The sequence below is a fragment of the Leucoraja erinacea genome, chromosome 17 (assembly GCF_028641065.1).
Source record: "Leucoraja erinacea ecotype New England chromosome 17, Leri_hhj_1, whole genome shotgun sequence".
Classification (NCBI taxonomy): domain Eukaryota; kingdom Metazoa; phylum Chordata; class Chondrichthyes; order Rajiformes; family Rajidae; genus Leucoraja; species Leucoraja erinaceus.
The window spans coordinates 13,182,327-13,206,604 of NC_073393.1; the positions used below are offsets into that span (position 1 = coordinate 13,182,327).

Consider the following 24,278-nt stretch of genomic DNA (forward strand, 5'->3'; position numbering starts at 1 on the left):
AAGAGAGATCGACCGACTGACCAAATGGTGCCAGCAAAATAACCTGGCCCTCAACACCAGCAAAACCAAGAAACTGATTGTGGACTTTGGAAGGGGTAGGATGGGGACCCACAGTCCCGTTTATATCAACGGGTCGTTGGTGGAAAGGGTCAAGAGCTTCAAATTCCTGGGCGTGCAAATCTCTGAAGAACTCTCGTGGTCCGAGAACACTGATGCAATTATAAAGAAAGCACATCAGCGACTCTACTTCCTGAGAAGATTACGGAGAGTCAGTATGTCAAGGAGGACTCTCTTTAACTTCTACAGGTGCACAGTAGAGAGCATGCTGACCGGTTGCATTGTGACTTGGTTCGGCAACTTGAGTGCCCAGGAGTGGAAAAGTCTACAAAAAAAGTAGTAAACACTGCCCAGTCCATCATCGGCTCTGACCTCCCTACCATCGAGGGGATCTATCACAGTCTCTGCCTCAAAAAGGCTGGCAGCATCAACAAGGGCCCACACCAATCTGACCACACACTCATCTCCCGGCTACCTTCAGGTAGAAGGTACAGGAGCCTGAAGACTGCAATGTCCAGGTTCAGGAATAGCTACTTCCCCACAGCCGTCAGGCTATGAAACTCAACTCATACAAAACTCTGAACATTAATAGCCCATTATCTGTTTATTTGCACTTTATCTGTTTATTTATTCATGTGTGTATATATTTATATAATGGTATATGGACACACTGTTCTGTATTCATGCCTTCTATATTCTGTTGTGCTGAAGCAAAGCAATAATTTCATTGTCCTATCTGGGACACATGACAATAAACTCTCTTGAATATTCCATTTGCAAAATGTTTACCCCCTTGCCTATATTACTGTGAAGACTCTTTGTCCTTACAACTTGGTATCTTGGTACTATCAGCAAATGTGGTTACAAAACACTTGGTTGTTTGATCAGGTCATAATGTAAATCATGAAGGCCCCAACAATGATTCCTGTGGCAGTGCACTGGTGACAGCATGCCAACCTGAAAATAACTGTTGATCACAAATCTGTTTCTTTGACCGTTAGCCAATCCGGTTCCTATGCTTACATTATTTGCAAAACCACAAAGTCTTACTTTGTGCAATAAGAATCTGAAAGCGAAGATGACTTTGACTTTATAATAGTGCGTGCACTTATATGAGCTTATAGTTTCTGTTTCCAGAGGTCACAACATTTTTTTTTTGGGTAGGCAACTTTTATATCAATGCCCAGACAGAACATTTGGCTGCACTCCAAAGCTCCTGAAAGAGCAGTATTGCAATGAGAGCAATCATCCATGGCAAAACTCCCACTTCTGATCGAACAAGCATTGAACCACTTCTCTTATTGCAGGATTTCTTCTAGCATTTCTGGCCACTTATATTTAATGGGAAACAAATTGAAACCACCTGGAAGCATGGCGACTGTGATCTCAGTTTGTGTCAAGTCCATTTGAGGCTTTGTGTACATTACTCTTTTCTAAACGACAGGTGAGCCTGACCCTTTAAGTCAGACCTGTGTGTTTGAAATTTGCACTGGAAAGACATTTTGAGCATTTGGGTACAGTGGATGTTGGCAGAATTGAACTAACAAGCAGCACAATATCACACTTAAAAAAAAGACGATCTTCACAATTAGTGTTAGCTCTCACTGAAACGTGTACTAGATTGCTAAATGAAAAATTTCTGATTTCGAATGGACACATTTCTGGGTCTAACACAAGAATATCATAATGACTAGAGTAAAATAGATTAAAAAGCATGAAAGTCTGTAATCAAACTCCAAGGAACAGTAAATAGTTCATGTATGCGTGGTTTTGTACCCAGACCAGTCAGAATTGCTTCAACACTCCCATTGCATGTACGAACATGGCACTTATAAGTGACATAACATGTACAAAACATAAATTCCATTATACTTAACAGCATTGATATGTTTCTATTCATCAACCCCACCTCACCACCCCCCCCCCCGTATCATTCAAATAAGGAATAATTTCCAAAAGTATTATCCTTGATGCAATTCTCAATTACACTCACCCAAACAAGGATAACTCCTTCAATGAAGTGACTGTGAGCCATGCTGTTACCACTTCAAAACAATCTGGAGATCGAAAACGCAAGATTCAACATACCAATGTTCTGTGCTTAATCAGGAGTGGAATCAATCTGTATTTATCTATGCCACTGAAATGCCAAGCAGCTTGCAATGGAGATAGGCTCGAGTCAAAGAGCAGGACCAGACATGGAGCATGGGTGGGGCCACAACACTGTCTTGCTCCATGGTTTTTATTTTGTTTTGATATGCTGAACTTTGATATATTTAATCCTGAGTTGAGGAACAAGCCCAAAAGATAGAGAGACACTGCACATGCTCTCAATGTACTGGGACAGTAAATGAGTAGCCTACTTCCTTAACTCTGTCATCCATGGAAATGGTTTGGAAATTCCTGGCAGGAGACCGTGTAATAAGACTTTTTTTAAACTGCCATAATGATGATACAGGTTTGACCTCTACCACCTCGGGAGGAAATGAAGCCCAACATTTCCCTCAATTAACATGACAAGTTTCATAAACTCAACAAATCAAGGACCGTTGATACAGATTCACACTTTACTATTCCTCGACATTTTGCCTTGGCTTTCTCTGTCTACATATCAAGTCAAGAGTGTTTTATTGTCATATGTCCCAGATAGAACAATGAAATTCTTACTTGCTGCAGCACAACAGAATATGTAAACATAGTAAACAATATGATAGCACTTCACAGACTATTCCAAAGCACTTCACAGAATATTCCATGTATCTACTGTCAACAATCTTCAAAGAAACAGCCATATACACTGTGAACATAGAAGTAATTGGTACAGTACCATTATAGGAGAGTCGTGGTTTGCTGAGACACATTATAAAGTGCATCTCCATCTCGTCGGAAGCTACAGATTTTGAACAAATTGGGCACTTGAAACCTGAAAGAAAAAAAAGGGATGTGTCAATGTATAAGTCAATGATAAATAAAAATTCTTCCAATAACAAGTTTCTGCACCAACATATTCTTTTGATGTAAACAGTTAAACATTTGGCATGTCATTTGAAGCAGACAGAACACGGCATCTTCATTAATAATTCAGTGAACCTTTATTTTTCCTGTCTTCCTTGCAACAGTCCAGCAATGAAAAAATGACTAATTCAGAAATTCAACACATTTCATTAAAAAAAATCAAATTTCCTTTCAAGAACATGCTGCTGGTAAGGTGCAATTTGTAAAATCATCATAATTGAAATAACGAATCATGCCGACTCTTAATTAACCAAAGCAATGAAAAGATTACTAAACGATTGTGTTGGGTTTTTTTTGTAGGGGGTGGGGAAGATAAATATTTGATAAATGAAGAAATTGTGGGTTATGAGGAATGGGCCACAGTAGAGGAGATGAGGCCAGCACAGGTCAGCCATGATTATATTGAATGGCTTGCAGCCAGGTGGTCCACTCCTGCTCCTATATTCTTGTGTTCTCCTCAAAAATATATACGTTGTTCATGTATTAGAATTCAATCCTACTTCAGGTAGTCATAGCTACCATCAGTCACAAGTCAAGGCATTCATAATCTTCTTAACGTCTGCTTCAACAACCAGCAGACTCGGTTCCTTAACAAAGGAATAATATGAAAACTATGACAAACATTTCTGATCTCTATGCTTTTTAATGTTAAATATGTACTTTCCTATGTAACTAAAATTGTTTAATTCAAATCAATGTACAGCAAAACTTAAAATGCAAATGTGAAAATCAATTTCAAATTATGCGTTGTTGTTGTGAAGGAATGGAATTTCCTTGCAGTTTCCATAAATTTTAAAGCATTCTACAACCACAGATTATTTCAATGATTCCAGAATGTTGTGAAAATATTAATTATATCCATGAAACTAAAACCATTGGATTGTCTATTTATGTACTCAATTTATTCCATTTTAAATGCAATCGGAAATGAGCATTATTTAATAATAAACATTAAATAAGAAAAGTCAACTATTCAAAATATAATAACCATTCAGCATATCAAAGAAATGTCAAGGATTAAATTTATTTTATGTTGCAATTAATCTGCCCTTTAAATATTTTGTGAGCTCAATTACTTTAACAGTTTCAAACGTAGAAAATCTTGCTCCATTTTCTAACAAATTTCCTTCCTCTTAGATCCCATACATGCTTTGCATATTTCTCTGGACAAACATTTGCTGGTGCACCACACAGCTCGGTTATTAATATCAACGTCACATTTCACTTCAATACTACGGAACTGTAACTGGACAAGTACAGGTCGACCACCAATTTTCTGGCAAATGATGATCCGGCAACCTTTAAAAGGGACAAAATTACTACGGTGCACTTGAAATCCCCCCTGGAAGACCCCCCAAAAATGTGGTGCCAAGGCAGGGTGAGGCGGCTGATCTCTACCTCATTGGGACATCCACTGCCGGCCCTGTAATCGGAAGATCGAATTTCCCCCCTGCGGCCGAGGCTCTGTAATTCCGGCCCCGTCCGACCGGAGGCAGCGGATCCTTTCCCATGACCAACCTCTGAGGCTGGCTTTACGGGCCGGTATCTCGGCACCCCCCGGCAGCCTAGGCAGACCATTCGACTCCTCTTGGAAGCCGTGACCTTGGTTAATCTGGCAGGCTTCGGAACAAAGGGTGCTGGACCTGTATTTCTAATTGTTTCCCTCTCTGTGTAAGAAAATGCCTTCATTGATCAAATTTATAATGATTAGTAGACTAAGTGGGACCCGTTGGATCCCACTCACACGGGAGGCCTGGTCCCCCCCAATGCAACCCATTCCCCAACGTAATATTCCACCACTCACTTGTTTCCCCAACGCATTCCGTTCCCCCAAAGCAATGTTCCACCACTCTGGGGAGGGGGTGTGGGGGGGGGGGGGTTGTGGGGGAAGGGGTGTGTGGGGGGAGGGTGTGTGTGTGTGGGGGAGGGGAGGAGAAGTGTGGGGAGGGGAGGAGTGGGGTGGGGGGGTGGGGGGGGGGGAGATGGGGGTGTGTGGGAGAGGAGTGTGGGGGAAGGGGTGTGTGGGGGAGGGGAGGGGGGTGTGTGGGGGAGGTGGTGTGTGGGGAGGGGGTTGTGGGGGAGGTGGGTTGTGAGTGAGGGGGCTGGTGTGGGGGGGAGATGGTGGGGGTGTGGGGAAGGGGGGGGTGGGGGGGGGGGAACCTTGAAAACCTTCATAACTTTTGTACAATTTCTCCGTTCGGAACAAAACTTATTTGACGCAGTGGAGGAGAATGGTGAGTAAGGTGGCGAAAAATCGTAGCGCTATGGGGGCTCGTTTTTGCACTAATTTAATTACAACGCAGACAGGAAGTGGTCAAGATGAGAGTTTTAGTAATATAAAAAGATAGATAGATAGATAGATAATGGCAAGAGACATATAACTGAAATGAGAACTGTAATTTTACAACTCTGCATTTTTGTTTTGGTTAAATCACTTAATGACAGGTCTCTTGCAATAGAGTTTTCAACCAGAATAATTAAACTGCAAATACATGTGGAACAATTTCCTTCAGTAAAAAACAAAAAACATTCTAGCAGTTGCAGATTCTTGCATCTAAGTTGTCCACCAGTGTTAAGAGTTATTTGACAAGGTTGGCAAACTCAAGGGAATTGAAAACGTTCACATCGTATTAGCAGATAATGGATACATTGAGTTTGAACTTTTCTAAATAGGCCATTGGGAAATGTATCAAATAATGTATAAGCAAAAATAAACTATAGATAAATAACAAAGTCAAAAATGTGTTACATGAGGCTGTGAATACAGCACACAATGTAAACAAACATTTGTAACCCAGCATAACATCCACAAGAAGCAATGTGGGTGCTGTTCACAGCTCTTTTCCAAGGGAGAGGTAGATGCATTTTCTGAAGCAGACAGCCAAATTACATCCCAAGAATGGTGGTGTCTTGCAACTTGGAATACAGTTCTTATGTCCCGAAAACCAACAGGAAAGATTTGCCAGCGCAGAGGTTCAAAACCAATTTACTGCCAGTGGCAACACTGTATTGTAACTACAGTTGAGCTGCAGGATGTGGCATACCTTAATTAACACATCGCTGTCAAATGGAGTCTCCCGACACATTTGTGCTCGCTGAGATAAGTGTAGAATTATTCCCTTTCAGCAGATAGTGCCGTACTGAGGGCCCTTCTCTCCCACCTCTGCAATCTGCCCACGATTCAAGTTTCTGCCTTCACCTGCATGGCGCAGTGGTGCAGCTGGTAGACCTGATGTGCCCATGGCACCAGAGACCAGAGTTTGATCCTAACCTTGGCTGCCGTCAGCGTGGAATTTGCACGTTCTCCCTGTGACTTTGTGGGTTTACTACGGGTATTCCAATTTCCTCCTACATCCCAAAGACGTCCGGGTTTGTAGATTACTTGGCTTCTGTAAAAATTGCCCCTAATGTGTAACGGAGTGGATGTGAAAGTGGGAAACGTAGAACTAGTGTCTGGTTTCCATTATGGATTTTAAACAATTGTCACAATATCTCTTATTCCTCCAAAAATGAGAGAGAAAACCTCAACAAAATTGACACACGTACCACCCAAGATACTATAGAATCTAATCTCACAGCCCGTTTTTAGTCTGTGTGCTCTATACCAATTCCATTTCCCTCCTTGACCTCAGCTTCAGATTGAATCACACCGCTTCCAATCTTGGCATTCCACTCTGTAGCTATCAGTACCCCAAGGTGGTCACTTACCGTACACTTCCATGACAACGCCTATCTATGCGCTGCTGCGACTCGCCTCGCCTCCGTTTTTTCACCACGTTACTGCCATCGCTCTGCTGGTTGCCCTCTCATTCTCCACCCTCTACAAAACTCCACCTACCTAAGCCTTTCTCTATTTACTCCAACCTCAATAGACCTACTTAATGGATTAATTTTCTTCCATATACTTGAATCTATTAGTGGCTTGGCCCTTTCTAGTTTTTAAAGTCTTCTGAGCACCTCACCCATCTCATCAAACATGGCATGCCTAAATCTGACAGTTTGCTACTCTATTCCCCTCTGTTGGCGGTTGTACTTCAGCTACTTAGCCTACCCTTGCTCACATTCCCAACCAATCAAATGCTCAGTTTTGATGGGGTGTGGGGGAAGATGTTGGGTCAGAAGAAGAGAAATACAACTGAACTCCACACAGATGAATGCAGTACAGAATGGAAAGGATGATTTTAGGAACTGGAATGTCATTGAGGATTGCTATTCCGAAAAATGGCAGCATTCACCGAGTGACTAGGTAAACCTGACAGTGAGGGAAGGATCACAACTGGTTGCCATTAGATTTGATTAACAAAAAACAGGGAACTTAACAAGCTTCATTAGCTTCCTGTATCGGTGTTATCAGAGGTGATCCATAATGTAACCTGGCAACTTCAATGTTCACTTCAAGTCTCCTAGCAACAATTCATCACCTAATCAAAGTATGTCATCACAAGGAATAATCTCTGCCCTACAGCACTCTCAGCCCAATTTGCTGAACTTTATCTTTTCTGCCTCTATCCAGTCAAATTCAATTTTATTATGAAAAACTGGAGGCATTGTAAGTCTTACGTGTACAAGTGTAATGTTGGTCTGAATATTTAGTAGCAAAACAGCTGAATGAAATTCAGAGTCAAGATTGGGACTGTTATTATTACTTTGATCGTAAACCAAACTAAATTGATTTTCATGGAGGAGAAAGGACAAGACACTTTAGTATAAAATGATTTTAAGTGTCCTGACATACCCAAATTACCACTGACATTCCTGATTTTCACCATCTATCAGAGCAGCAAAGTGGTGCAGCCAGTAGAACGGCTGCCTGAAAGCACCAGAGTCCTTGGTTCGAACCTGATCTTGGAAACTGTCTTTTATGAAGTTTGCATGTTCTTCCTGTGACTGCAAGGGTTTCCAAGTCCTCTGGTTTCCTTCAACATCCCAAAGACATGGGTTTGCAGGTTAATTGGCCTCTGTAAATTTCCCCCAATGTGTATGGATGGATGGGAAAGTGGGATATCATGGAACTAGTGTGAATAATACATTTTATTTTATGGGCGCCTTTCAAGAGTCTCAAGGACACCTTACAAAGATTTAGCAGGTAGAGGAAAAACATGTAAGGGGAATGAAATAAATTGTAGAGACATGACTAGTACACAAAGTAAAGACAGAATTCAATTCAAAACACAATATGAGGCAATTAATGCACAGATGAAAAGGGAGGGGGACGTGGGGCTAAGGATAGGCAGAGGTGAAGAGATGGGTCTTGAGGCGGGACTGGAAGATGGTGAGGGACACGGAATTGCGGATCTGTTAGGGGAGGGAGTTCCAGAGCCTGGGAGCTGCCCTGGAGAAGGCTCTGTCCCCAAAACTGCGGAGGTTGGACTTGTGGATGGAGAGGAGACCACATCGGTTGATGTAGGTGGGGCTGATGCCAAGGAGAAGTGAGTTGCAATAGTCCAGTCGGGAGGAGATGAAGGCATGGATGAGTCTTTCAGCAGCGGGAGGTGTGAGAGAGGGTCTGAGTTTGGCGATGTTGCGGAGATGAAAGAAGGAGGTTTTAATGACATGGCGGATGTGAGGCTCAAGGGAGAGGGTGGAATCAAAGATCACCCCAAGGTTGCGGGCCTGGGGAGATGGGGAGACAGTGGTGCCGTCAATGGTGAGAGTGGGGTTATTGATTTTGCAGAGTGTGGCTTTGGAGCCTATGAGGAGGAATTCTGTCTTATCGCTGTTGAGTTTCAGGAAGTTATGTTGCATCCAGGTTTTTATAACTGACAAACAGGAGTTGATATGGGAGGGGGGGGGGGGGGGGGGGGTTGGGGTTGGGGGATTTGGTGCCTAAGTAGATCTGGGTATCATCGGCGTAACAGTGGAAGTCCAAGTTGAAGTGGCTGATTGAATGGGTGATCGTTGGTGGGCATGACTCAAGTGGGGCAAGTGTTTCCGTACTGTTTCTTTCAAGTAATCAAAAATCTCTCTGGGAAAATAAAAAGGCTTTAAATGTTTTAAAAAGCCTCAGGTTTCTAGCAAAGTCACTGGTTATCAAGCAGCAATTACTAATCAAAGGGCACAGTGCCTACTGTTAACAGCCAGCAGGAACAGCTTTAGTTAGCCGAGATCAGCTCAGGCGGTACAACTAGTCGTAACACGCCAAGTCAAGGCAGAGTTAGGGTCAAAACACGTTCCATGCATCAAATTATCTCTGTGGTTAGTTCCAGGTGTGCTCAGGAATAGTCTCAGCAGGAATGTCTCAACAATTCAATCCAAGTAAAACTCAAGTGGATCATGCAAACTAGCAACTGTACAAGATACAAATTTGTTTGGTGTCCATGGAAACCCACATTCATACCATCTCTTCAATGGAGATCGGGAGTTGGACATTAAATGTTGGCTCTGACTACATCCACATCCGATGAAAGGGTAAAATACATCGTGAACAGTGCCCTCCATAATGTTTGGGACAGGCCCATAATTTATTTATTTGCCTCTCTACTCCACAATTAGAGTGTTGTAATAGAAAAAAAATCACATGTGGTTGAAGGGCACATTATCAGATTTTAATAAAGGCCATTTTTATACATTTTGGTTTCACCATGTAGAAATTGCAGCAGTGTTTATACATAGTCGCCCCATTTCAGGTCACCATAATGTTTGGAACACAGCAATGTCATGTAAATGAAAGTAGTCATGTTTAGTATTTTGTTGCAAATCGCTTGCATGCAATGACTGCTTGAAGTCAGCGATTCATGAACATCATCAGTTGCTGGGTGTCTTCTCTGGTGATACTCTGCCAGGCCTGTATTGCAGCCATCTTTAGCTTATGCTTGTTTTTAGGTGCTAGTCCCCTTCAGTTTTTTCTTCAGCATATAAAAGGCATGCTCAATTGGGTTCAGATCTCAATTGGGTTGATTGATTTGGCCACTCAAAAATGGACCATTTTTTAACTTTGAAAAACTCCTTTGTTGCTTTAGCAATATGTTTGGGATTAGTGTCTTGCTGTGGAAAGAACTGCCAGCCAATGAGTTTTGAGACATTTGTTTGAACTTGAGCAGATAGGATGTGTCTATACACTTCAGAATTCATTATGCTACTACCATCAGCAGTTGTATTATCAATGAAGATAAGTGAGCCAGTACCTTCAGCAGCCATACATTCCCAGACCATAACACCCCTACCACCGTGTTTCACAGATGAGGTGGTATGCTTTGGATCTTGGGCAGTTCCTTCTCTCCTTCATAGTTTGTTTTTGGCATCACTCTGATACAAGTTAATCTCCATCTCATCTGTCCACAAGAAATTATTCCAGAACTGTAGTTGCTGTTTTAAGTACTTCTTGGCAAACTGTAATCTGGCCATCCTATTTTTGCAACAAACCAGTCATTTGCATCTTGCAGTGTAGCCTCTGTATTTCTGTTCATGAAGTCTTCTGCGGACAGTGGTCATTGACAAATCCACTCCTGAAGAGTGTTTCTGATCTGTCGGACAGGTGTTTGGGGATGTTTCTTTATTATAGAGAGAATTCTTCTGTCACCAGCTGTGGAGGGCTTCCTTGGCCTGCCAGTACCTTTGCGATTAGTAGGCTCACCAGTGCTCACTTTCTTCTTAATGATGTTCCAAACAGTTGATTTTGATAAGCCTAAGGCTTGGCTGATTTATTCTTGTTTCTCAGTCACATAATGGCTTCTTTGACTTTCATTGGCACAATTTTGGTCCTCATGTTAATAAACAGCAATAAAAGTTTCCAAAGGTGATGGAAAGACTATGTGCTGAGAGCTCTCTTATACCTGCATAAAGGAGGCATTTAAACACACCTGAGCAATTACAAACACCTGTGAAACCATGTGTCCCAAACATTATGATGCTCTGAAATGGGGGGACTATGTATAAACACAGCTGTAATTTCTACATGGTGAGACCAAAATGTATAAAAATGGCCTTTATTAAAATCTGACAATGTGCACTTTAACCACATGTGATTTTTTTCTGTTACAAATCTCAAATTGTGGAATACAGAGGCAAATAAATAAATGATGGGTCTTTGTCCCAAACATTATGGAGGGAGCTGTCACTTAGTTTACAATTTATCAGAATTTTCATTTTACTCTAAACTAATACCAACTTCTGAGATGGCCAAGTGGATGAGGAGTTGGGTGGTAGGGGAAGGGGGGGGGGGGGGGGGGGGGGGGGGGGGGGGGAGAAGGGGGGAGGGGGAGAAGAAGGGGGGGGGGGAGATAGAGGGGGGGGAGGGGGAAGTAGTCCTGTATTGATGTCAATTTGGAATCCCATCAACGGTATTCTTTGTTTTACGCAACTTTAAATTTCTGATAATTACATCAACAATGTACCAAACTAAAAAGTATGTTAATCATTAGGCACACGTAACCTCGGACCAATTAAAAATTAGCATGCTCACGGAAAATAAACCTGAAACTAAAATAAAAAACATGCTTCCCTAATAATTACTGTACAAATATGAAACACCCAGGCATAAATCTGTTAGGAACTAACTTATTATTCAACAGCAATTTCACCTATCAATCTTGAACAAAGCTTTCACTTCCCTTTATCTGCACAAGGTGGAATCGCTGTCTGAAGTAATGTACTTTACACAAAACTGATGTGCAATGGAATACCCATGGACTTTCCAAAACCTGAAAGCAGAACCGTCATTTGAGCATGAGAAAGTTTTTCCCCTAAATGGTTATTTGCTTACAGACAATGATTTTTTTAAAAGTCTTTAGCTATGTTATACTGGGTTTCATACGGATTTTGTTTTGTTTAGAGATACAGCATAGAAACAGGCCTTTCGGACCACCGAGTCCTTGTGGACCATAGCTCACAAATTCATACTAGTTCTATGTTATCCCATTTTCCCACCCATTCTCCACACAGGAGGCAATTTACATAGGCTAATTAACCTACATCATCGTTAGAATGTGGGAGGAAAGTGGAGCACCCTGAGTAAACCATTTGGTCACAAAGAAACATGCAAACAACATAGAGAGTACCCGAGATCAGGATCAAACCCAGGTCTCTGGCACTGTGAGGTAGGAGCTCTACCACTGCTGCAATGTGCTGTCCACATTTCTCATGTTCTTTCTTGTGAGTACAATTCTCCAAGAGTGATGCAAGCATATTGTTCAATGTCAGCATTACTTGTTCCATTGCTGCTCCTACTGAATTAATTTTAAAATGCTTCATAACGTCTAAACATCATTTGATTTCCTAATGCGTGCATCTAAGATTATACAGGTTAATAAGATTGAATTATGAAATAAGGATTTCTCAAAAGGCAGTTCTTGCACATCGAAAGTAGACAATAGACAATAGGTGCAGGTGTAGGCCATTTGGCCCTTTGAACCAACACCGCCATTCAATGTGATCATGGCTGATCATCCACAATCAGTAACCCGTTCCTGCCATCTCCCCATATCTCTTGACTCCGCTATCTTTAAGAGCTCTATCTAATTATCGCTTGAAAGCATCCAGAGAACCGGCCTCCACCGCCCTCTGAGGCAGAGAATTCCACACTCTCTGCCTCAGAGAATAGAATAGAATAGTTTCTTTATTGTCATTGTAACATGAACCGTGTACAACAAAATTTAAAAATGTCAGCCAGTCAGTGCACCATTTAAACATTTCTAAAAGCTAACGATACATACAAGGTAAAATATTTAAAAAAAAGATAAACAACTAAAATAAATATCATGAAAATAGCACGCATAAACACCCAACCCTACATCCTTCTGTCGATTTCACAGTGTACCACAGTCCCTTAGTATGTATCACCCCTGCGTTCCATGGTGGCTATATTTAGTGCCTTTATAGCAGTGGGGTAAAAACTGTTTTTAAGTCTGTTTGTCCTTGTCCTTGTAGATCTGTGCCATCTGCCTGATGGCAACAGTTCAAACAGGGAGTGTCCGGGGTGGGAAATGTCCTTTATAATACTCTGGGATTTTTTGATGCAGCGGGAACTGTGTAAGTCCTCCAAGGTAAGGAGAGGGCAGCCGACAATCCTCTGGGCGTTGTCAATGGCCCTCTGGAGCGCTTTCTTCAGAGGGCGGTCTCTGTGTGAAAACGTATTTCCTCAACTCCGTTCTAAATGGCTTACCCCTTATTCTTAAACTGTGGCCCCTGGTTCTGGACTCCCCCAACACCGGGAACATGTTTCCTGCCTCTAGGGTGTCCAAACCATTAATAATCTTACATGTTTCAATAAGATCCCCTCTCATCCTTCTAAATTCCAGAGTATACAAGCCCTGCTGCTCCATTCTATCAACATATGACAGTCCCTCCATCCCGGGAATTAACCTTGTGAACCTCTGCTGCACTCCCTCAATAGTAAGAATGTCCTTCCTCAAATTTGGAGACCAAAACTGCACACAATACTCCAGGTATGGTCTCACTAGGGCTCTGCACAACTGCAGAAGGACCTCTTTGCTCTTATACTCAACTCCTCTTGTTATGAAGGCCATTTGCTTTCTTCACTGCCTGCTGTACCAGCATGCTTACTTTCACTGACTGAAAGTATCTATATTTTAGAACTCAACGAAAGAGAAGCTCTCTCAAATCCTCTGATATGTATGGCTCTGATTTGCCGCAAAAAACTGTGGTTAAGCATGTACTGCTTATTGTTCTGAATTTGCATTCGATTAACTTAATGAATCAGATAATTGACATTTGATTTTCATTTGAGAAAAACACAAATTCCTTGGGAAAGGTTTCTCAATTTTTTAATTATGATGCCTAGCACAATAGAAAATAGGTGCTAGGATTTACAGTAAATGATCCACACATAAAATAACACTGGGAATAGATTCTGGTTATTTATGAACACTTGTTAAGTTAATAACACAACACAAATAAGCTGTTGGTGAGTTCAGACCTTTGCTTCCTCTGCACTGCAGAAGCATTCCTCCCGTGTTGTTCATGCAGGATGTTCATGAGTTCTAGATTAGTTCAACAATATTCTGTCAAGTCCTAATGAAGCTTTTATTGGAATATTTCTGCTCAATTGCTCAACACAATGATGATGTAAAAATCAAATAATAAAAAGCAAACTTTCAATACGGACATATAAATGTTTCAAATAGAAACCCGTTCTATTTCTCTCATGCAAGGGCCCGGCATGACAATTATCACGTACTATTGGATGAAATATCACATTAGCTGCAGAATGCTCAAAAATGCATTTTCACTGTACACAGGGCACCTGTGATTTAACCAATCAACATACTTCTTTCCCTGGCAGCAATCATCGAATGTTGGTGCAATAAATAACGATTAGCCCATTCCCAGAGACCAGTAACAAAGCTTTCCTTACAGTCTTGAACTATCTTTAGAATGACAACCTGAACTACTCATTCCATACTGCAAGAACATTGACCCTTTCAGAGGGATACAGAGCATCAAGGAGAAGAGGAAAAGCAACCCGTTGCAACTTTTGACACATTTTTTAACCTCAAGATGTTCAATAATGATTTCCAGTCAGTGAAGTGTCTTTGGAGTGTATTCACTGTTGTGACATAGGAGACATAACAATCAGGTTTCCACAACGGCCAAGATAACTTGCTTTACTTATTGGTAGAGTCTCATCTGAATGACTGCACCAGGGACAATGTAAGATTTGTTCAAGTGAGATGAGAGGATTATGGATATTTGGACAGGTGTGCACAGGTTCACTTCAGTCCACATTTTTAAGGTCACATATTCTTCCCTAATTTTCACAATATCTACATTATATTATATTTAAATAACATACACAGGAGAGGGAGGAAGCAGCAAAGTACTGAAGCATAACTATGATATTATGATTAGTACGTACACAATTAGGTTTTTGTATTTGTTCGTATACACGAAATATATGTACATGTACACAAAATATCATAAATCTTCCATTGCGTGTTGAGAAATGCATTTATAAAGAGAAACAAAATGAAAGAAGTTAGTATAAAATTATTAGATTGTTACTTCAGGGTGCAAGCGTTAAATTTAGTCTGTGGTTAAAGTCAATGCTTTATGCATTTATTATTGTTATATTTCTGGACAAATATGTACATCTTCAGTCACTATTTGATGTGATATATTATGTAGATACAGCAGTCAAAATCTTACATCACTACCCATCAGTTGTTCACCCTGTAAAATTTTCCATAGATATTTGGAATAGAAACTGCCTAAGTAAACTTCCCACGCAGTCAATGTCCTTTTCCCAGAAGAAGGGAAGAAAGGAATGCAGTGCTTTCATCAGCAATACAGTCTACTAAACCTTCATTGTCAGTTTCCATCATGTTTGTATACATACAGATTAGTGGGAAAAAAATTGAGCCAAATGCACAGAGATGGCCAATATTTTACAGAGCAACAACAAATTGAGCTAATTGCCAAAAGACTGAAAAAGTATGGCACGTAGAACTCGTGAGATGTGATGCTCACAAGAATATGTTGCATCCAATCCTATTGGAAATCCGAGGATATTATTCCAAAGACAGATTTCATTGGTTTCTCCAAGATCTTTTTAGATTTCTTAATATCCAGTTGGAAAATCCAGTTCTGAGGGAAATGGTCTTTAACTTGGATTAGTGGGAAATATATCAAGCTGTCAGCTATCACACAAGCATTCATCTTCATCCAAATAAATGGAAAAGATTGACAGAATTACTCCACACTGCTTCCTAGTAAAATTTTCCCCAAACCCTGAAAAAAATCTGATATCCCATTAACAAATGACCACAATTATATGCATAAAGAAATATACATTTTTCTGAATTGTAATGTAAAATTTAACTACTAATATCAGCACAATGAGAATTCAGTACAGATTCACTCCCCAACCAGGATGGTAATTGTGACATTTGTCGAACTGGGGATGTGATGTGTGACAGAGTGAATGATTTTTTTTCAAACACAAATTGGAGATAAAGGATGAAAGTTTAGAGATACAGCTTGGAAACAGACCCTTCGAATCCACTCCGACCATCAATCACCTGTCACACCAATTCTGTATTATCCTATTTTCACACCAACTCCCTGCAAACTTGTGGCAATTCACACAGGAATCCTGAACTTGGTGGTATTTAGCGGTAATGACGGCAGTCTATTCCTGTACATTTCAGCCCAATTCATCCAAAAATGCGCAGTTTAGTTGATACAGAAGCTAAAATATTTTGAATAGCAGGGCACAGCAATAAGCGAATGCTGTGCAACTCTGATATTATACTGCAGAACAATGCATAACTTCGACTCTGCACCAGAAATTTCTACCTCTGCCGTTCATGTGCAGTGCCTGGTTTAACATCAATGAACCGCAAAATCTACATTGTGAACCAAATATTTCTGGCTGCATGCCCAATCTGGTCTGATTCACTTGACAGAGCTTGGGCAAAAATAGCTTTAGTTCTGGACAGAACTGTATTAATATAAAAATAATATTTTATGCAATTATTCCAGGTTTATTAAATTTCAATTTTCCAGTATCTCATCCATGGGTCCTGGAGTGCTGCAGCATTTTTCTTGTTAACACTGGTTAACTGAAATTTCAACCACTTGCACAAAAAAGAGATATATTCCAAAATCTGGAGATAGTGAAGAAGAACGACTGAAGAATGCACATTTTTGATGGAATCTGAGCTGTCAGTACTTCACTTGGTCAATCATACAAACTTTCCATTCAACAGATCGACATTTATGTGAAGGTAGACAAAATGCTGGAGAAACTCAGCGGTGAGGCAGCATCTATTATGAAAATATTTTATTATGAAAGCATTTATATGAAAATAGCCCGATTGTGGATTTGACAAAACACAGATTAGTGCTACACGAAATTTAGTTGAGTTTATTGTCGCGTGTACTGAGGTACAGTAAAAAAGCTTTTGTTGCGTGCTCACCAGTCAGCGGAAAGACAATACAAGATTACAATCGCACCATTCACAGTGTGCAGGTACATGATAAGGGAATAATATTTAGTGCAAGATAAAGCCATATAGTCCGATCAAAGATAGTCCGAGGTTCTCCAATGAGGTAGATAGTAGCTCAGGACTGCTCTCAAGTTGTTGGTAGGTTGGTTCAGTTGCCTGATAACAGCTGGGAAGAAATTGTCTCTGAATCTGGAGGTGTGCCTTGTGTACCTTTCGCCCGATACCTCACACTTCTATGCCTTTATCCAGATTGGAGAAGGGAGAAGGGAGAAGGGAGAGGCAGATGGGAGAAATGAAAGAAAACTTGTTAATGAAATTCTCAGATCAACCTACATAGGTGTGACTAAATTTTAAAATGTTCAGTAATCTTTTTGGTTTACAATGCCAATGCTGATCCTAATGATACATGTTGCATGTTGAGAGTGGGATAGGGAGGACATGGTGGGGGAGAGGAACATTTCCTAAGCAGGTCTTTACCTTTAATTCTAATGTTTTGTAGTTTTGCTTTTGTATATTTCCTCAACAAACCATGCTGTTGAAATGTCATACTTCTTTCCTTTTGGTTTTCTCCATCTACTTATTTATTTGGATTTCAGTTCATAGTTCCAAAGAGATGGCACATTAACATGAGTAAAGGTAAACCAAAGAGAAAGGCCAGGAGGAGGAATATCAGTCATAAATGCTGGGTGGCGCCACCAGAGGTGGCTGTCTCGCCATTAGAAGTGGCTGCCTCGCCAGCAGTCTGACTGTCCTTTCTGTGTTAAAAAGTATGTTTTAATGTTCTTTTTTTGTTTTCAATCTCTTACCTCAACGGAGATGAAATATTTTTCCATATTCTATCTCCGTCCCCACTGCGGCCTAACATTGTGGAGTGGCGTGGTGTTTCCTGGAGACCGACGGGCGCTCCAAGCCGCGGGAGTCTGCGGGACTTTAACGTTGTGAAGCCCGCTGTCTCTTGTAAGAAGAGGCCGACTCCATAGCTCCGTACCGTGGAGAGAGTTTCAACCCGCCCCAACAGGGGGCTTCGATCGGCCGCTGCGGGGGCTTTGATCACCCTGACTGCCCCGACCGCCGGAGAACAAAACATCCATCACAGTGAGGAATGTGGAATCCACTGTTAACTTTATGTTAACTTTAATGTGGCTGTGTGTCTTGTTGCTTTTCACGTAGTATGGCTGTATGGTAACTCAAATTTCACTGTACCTTTGGTACGTGTGATAATAAACTGACCTTAAACCTTGAAATGCAGCAGAAAGGGTTGAAATTAGAATGACAGCTACTACAGTGTTGAAAAGCACCAAAAGCAGCTTTCTACATCACTGCCAACCTATTATTCAAAATATCAGGTTCTGTAGCTATTATGGCAAACTACTTTGTTGTTTGCTGCTCCCACTGCAAAAAAAGTGTTCACTTTACAGAAGCTAAACAACTGTAAATCTACCTAGACAATGAATGAGAGGAAATGCTGCTTTTCATTATGTGCGATAGAGTTCTTTGTTCAGCAATTTGCTCATTGCCATCTCTCTGACATGCTGTTTATCAAGCTTCTGTTCTAAATGTGTACTCTCTCTCTCTCTCCCCCTGCATGCATATTTTTAATTATTCATTAAATAAATTGAAATAATGTTTACAATCCAGCTGTAGAGACAGCTGACTCCAAAATCTGTGAAGATGTATATGCGACCATATTAACCATCTCACTCATCACCCACCAAAATTACTTGGCATAATTTTGCTGTATTAAAGAAAGGTCTATACAATTAACATACATTGAAATTATTTGAGCAATGCAGTACTTTAGCTCACTTGTTCAGTGGATCTAATATGATAACAAATGATCTTTAGAGTGAACCTGGAATGCATCCAGCAGGTAGCCTGAAAGTTACAGTGTGGCAGTGGCAAACTATTCATAATGCTGCTATTTATGCTATTACAATAAATAATGCAAGAATGAAACATTATGTAGATGCTGATCATGAATACCAAACAGGTTAATTTATGCACTTTAGTCAATACTGTAGTCAAACATCACTTTCTCTTTATTAACAAATAAATTCTATACAATTGCATGAGAGAAGACAATTCTCTCAACGTGTAATTTGATTAGTATGGTCTTTAAAAATGGCACAAATGCAAAAATATATATTCATGAACATCAATCTCCATGTAGCCTCATGTATTTATTTTTGGGATGTGGGTATGAATAAATAATTGTATTCCTGGAAAGTCCAACCTTTATGGCCCTTTCATCATTTCTGAAGTGTGACGGGTCTTTACCCTGAAACATTAATGTAAACAAAACTGCCACAGACCAATGATCCCCGATGAGCGCCTGCACCATGTTCTCCATTTTGCATTTAGTGACATTAAATTGCATACTCCCCACAAACAACATCTAGGTATCTCCAGGCACACAAATACCAAAACGTAGTGTTTCACTGCATGGGTTATGTCTTGTGGTTGGCGAGCAAAGTATACGTCTTGCCCACAAATACTATAATTTGAAGCAAATTTCATGATGAATCACTGGTTGCAAAATATGATTCATTAAAAGCCCTGTCCCATTGTACGAGTTCATTCAAGGGTTCTCCCAAGTTTGCCCTGATTTGCCCTGCCCGGAGATTTACGGTAATGGCCGCTCGCAGGTACTTGGGTCTCTCGTGGCCATTTTTCAACATGTTGAAAAATCTTCACGAGTCTTCACGAGCTTACCGCATTTCCCCTAGTACCAGCCGTTAGCGTTACGAGCCGCTAAGAGACGTCCCCGAGCTCCGACATACCCGCTATGTTCATTCTATGTGCTTACTACGAGCTTGATTTTTTTTTTAACTCGTACAGTGAGACAGGGCTTTAACTCATGTCCCCAACAAACTAAACTATGTTGCTTTGGATCACGGCATATAGAACATGTTAGACAGCACGTTTGTTCCCTGCAATTACCAACATTTGCCCAATACCAAGAGCCCCAATGTACTTCAACTGTCTCATTGCTTAATCCGAGATCTAATACGAAAGGCTAAAAAAGGTTTAGGTTTCCTATCCCATCCAATATCTAGAAAATAAATGTGTATATAGTGAGCAACTTGTTTTCCTAAAATCACAAAGATCCACCAATAACAAAACAATTTATTGTATCTTGCAACATGATTATTTTAATCAAAAAGAACCCAGTCCAATGAAGAAGGTTTCAAATAAATGAGTTCCGACGGCTTCCGACTGCGCATGCCCAGGTCAAAGGTCACTATGCATAATATTGCTGGAAAGCAGTGGAGCAGTGAATCAGTTTGTTACAGCATTGTTTCTTCTAGTTAAGAAAATACTGCTTTCAAACTATGAAATAGTTGTATTTATTAGGCCTGGGGCCTCTGGTGTCGTCAGTCCGGGCCTGTCGGTTGGCCCGGAGGGAGTTGAGCTGGGTTGGTGCTTCTTCTCCGCGCTGGCTGTGACCGACGACACCAGCGGCCCCAGGCCTACAGTCAGCATGGAGAAGAAGCGCTAACCCCAGCTCAACTCACGGCGGGCCAACCGACAGCCCCGGACCGACGACGCCAGCAGCCCCTGGCCCACACCCAGCATGGAGAAGAAGCGCCAACTTCAGCCAAACCCCACTCCCCGGCGGGGACCGCCAGCGGCCAACGCCGAGCACCAGCCATACACACAAAGCGCTGCAGCAACTCAGCCTCGTCTCCACGCCGGCTGAAAACCGGGCCCGACACCTCCGGCCACCCCTGGACAGGAATGAGACACCCGGGAGGGGACGGGGACGGCTCAGCAGCAACTCAACAGACCCGGACCCGACACCGACCAAACACGATCTCGCTCAGTCACCAAAGCATAAAGCAATAAAAACAACTAAAATAATCTTAGCTTTTAACAAAGGAACAATAAATACAACTATTTCATAGTTTGAAAGCAGTATTTGCTTACCCAGGAGAATCAAAGCTAGAAAAAAGTGGAAGAAATGAAGGTCCACTGCGTCACTGCTTTCCAGCAATGTTATTGTTTCCTCATCTACGTTCTAAATGGCTTACCCCTTATTCTTAAAATGTGGCCCCTGGACTCCCCTAACATTGGAACCATGGTTCCTGCCTCTAGCGTGTCCAAACCCTTAATAATCTTATATGTTTCAATAAGATTCCCTCTCATCCTTCTAAATTCCAGAGTATACAAGCCCAGCCTCTCCATTCTCTCAGTATATGTCAGTCTCGCCATCCCAGGAATTAACCTTGTGAACCAACACAGCACTCCCTCAATAGCAAGAATGTCCTTCATCAAATTTGGAGACCAAAACTACACACAATACTCCAGCTGTGGTCTCACTAGGACCCTGTACAACTGCAGAAGGACCTCTTTGCTCCTTTCCTCAACTCCTCGTTATGAAGGCCAACATCCAATTCGCTTTCTTCACTGCCTGATGTATTACTTAATTGACTGATGAACAAGGACCCCCAGATCCCGTTGTACTTCCAATTTTCCCAACTTGACATCACTTAGATAATAATCTTCTGAGAACTCCTTAAGATCGCCCAAAACATAACTTTTCCATCCAGCCTCAATAACCTTCCTTCCTTCTACAACTCTACATTGTACAGAAATGAAAACGAGGATCTCATGCATATGCACATTCCATTTGTATGTATCAGATATAATTAAAATTGCCATTGGCTTTAATTGTTAAGTGCCATGGAGTCATACAGCATGGAAACAGGCCCTCCAGCCCAATTTGTCCATGCTGACCAAGATACCCCATCAAAGCTAGTCCCATTTGTCTACATTTGGCCAATATCCATGTACCTGTCCAAGTGTCTCTTAAAAGTTGTTATAGTATCAGCCTCAACTATGTTTAAGGAGAGAGGGACAAGATTGAATATGAACCTGAGGGGCGACCTTTGCACTCGGGTGGTGGGTATATGGAACTGGTTGCAGAGCAGGTAGTTGAGGCTGATACTATAACAACTTTTAAGCGGAATACGAGGTGCTGCTCCTCCAATTTCCAGTGGTGCTCACTCTGGCCATGGAGGAGGCCCAGGACAGAAAGGTCGGATTCGGAATGGGAGGGGGAGTTGACGTGCTGAGCCACAGGGAGATCAGGTTGGTTAATGTGGACCGAGCGGAGGTGTTCGGCGAAACGATTGCCAAGCCTACGCTTGGTCTCACCGATGTAGATCAGCTGACATCTAGAGCAGCGGATGCAATAGGTGAGGTTGGAGAATGCCAATGGCCAATGGCATTCTCTTTTCCTTCCCAACTTAGTTCTCCTGTGACTCAAGTTAATCAATAAGAGAAAGTGCATTCAAAATGCAGTTCATTCTGGATTTCCCAATCGTAATTCCCCTGCATTAAAACCTACTGCTGCATCCAAATTCCAGCTTTCCATTTAAACTACAAAACCTGCCTTTGGCAACCTAAATACTGTGGAAACTATTTCTATTTTTGACTGCACTGACCTTGATTGCAGTCTGTAAGCTTCTATTTTTACCTGCAGTAGCCTAGATTTCATCTATCAGCACTGACTAGCATTGTGGGACTAATCGTATATTCAAAATTGCCCAACACTAGATCTTGCTAGGGGGAACTGCGCAATTGTCAAAACATCTATAAAACTCAGATTTTAAAACCGTTCCATTTCAATAACATATCAGTCAAGTAAAAATTAAAATTTGATTTGAACAACCCAATTAGAATAAGAAGATCCATCCCACAATTAGAAACAGACTTGCTTGTTCACTTGCATAACAGTTAGAGAAAGAAAGAATGCTGGCCAGGTCAAGTACAATAACTTGCACAATAATGAGGAGTTAAATATCACTGACACTTCAAATCAGGCCCACTTTGGTATGAGGGTGTGGAGATTCTATAGTGGAATACATGTTTTTTTTTTAAATATGTTACTGGATTTGATCATAGTATAAAATTAGTCAGGAGCTTATAAAATCTGCATTTTATTTTCAATATTCTTGTTTTAATCTTTTTTTTTATTATTTTTTTTTTCTTAATGTTGCGGGTTTGAAGTCATCTGTTTGACTCAAGAAAAAAAAAATGTTTTTGTCATAATCCCGCAGTGCTTCCACGGCAGGCAGCAGATGGCTGTGACCCAAAGACAAGGCCTTCCTTATCAAGACAATGGGAGGAAAATGGAGGCGCCGGGTGGGGAAATTATTCCTGTAGAGCCCTCCAAGAATAAAAGGGAGCAACCACCCTCACCGAGCATTCTCAAATCAACAATTCTTCTGGAGGCCGTGCAGACAGATCTGCAGGCAAAGCTCCACACTCACATGCAAGGTCTGTAACTAGTGAAAGCCACCATCATCCCAAATCATTCCAGGTGATAACAACTGCTATATGCCAAGTCTCCAAGTTGAAGCACATTGTTGCGCACCAAAAATCACAAATAAAGACAAGAGAAATTAATCGCCTCATCAGGTAGAGAGCAGAAAGCAGCACAGGGATACATAGAAAAATAGGTGCAGGAGTAGGCCATTTGGCCCTTTGAGCCAGCACCGCCATTCAATATGATCATGGCTGATCATCTAAAATCAGTACCCCGTTCCTACTTTTTTCCCCATATCCCTTGACTCCTTTGGCCCCAAGAGCTAAATCTAACTCTCTCTTGAAAACATCCATTGAATTGGCCTCCACTGCCTTCTTTGGCAGAGAATTCCACATTCACAACTATCTAAGTGAAGACATTTTTCCTCGTCTCAGTCCTAAATGGCCTACCCCTTATTCTTAAACTATGACCCTTGGTTCTGGACTCCCCCAACACCTGGAAATTATTTCCTGCATCCAGCACTTTGTGTCCTACTGAAATAAAAAAGATCTTTTTTCTCTCCAACGTGGTTTTAAAGCCTTATCATTTCCATTCCCAGAGGGCTGTGGATGTCAACATTCAATATAGTCAAGATTGAGAAGATCTTAGCCTATAATGGAATTATGGACAATAGGGATTGGACAGGAAAGTGGAAATCAAAGATCAGACCCTCTATGAATGGTGGAACAGACTTGAAAGGCTCTTTGACCTCTACTGCCTTTTTCCTGGTAACAGCCTCCAGGATCTACCTACTGTCTAGCCAACTTGGATGGTATCATAATGGCTCTAGTTATTTTCTGTTGGCCAGGGCATTGAGGGTTTCACTTCATCCCATCTTCTGAGAGTTTGTCAAGATGTTTGATGCTCTGTTCCAGGGATGTTCTGCCTCCGGATGACCAGATGTGTGTGCTCACCATTACCAGTCTTGAAAGTTCCCAGCAATGTTCAATCAGTTGGATATTCTGAACTCCAGCCACTCAAGATGAGGTGGA

At 41.4% G+C, this 24,278-nt stretch overlaps 1 protein-coding gene across 1 annotated transcript in view; it reads right to left on the reverse strand.

Annotated features, from left to right (window-relative positions):
* znrf1 (zinc and ring finger 1) overlaps nucleotides 1-24,278 on the reverse strand; it is a 177,550-nt gene that overhangs the window by 73,066 nt on the left and 80,206 nt on the right. The window contains exon 2 of the mRNA XM_055648577.1: nucleotides 2,885-2,980. Coding sequence (XP_055504552.1) covers nucleotides 2,885-2,980 — 96 coding nt within the window. The remainder of the gene's footprint in view (nucleotides 1-2,884; nucleotides 2,981-24,278) is intronic.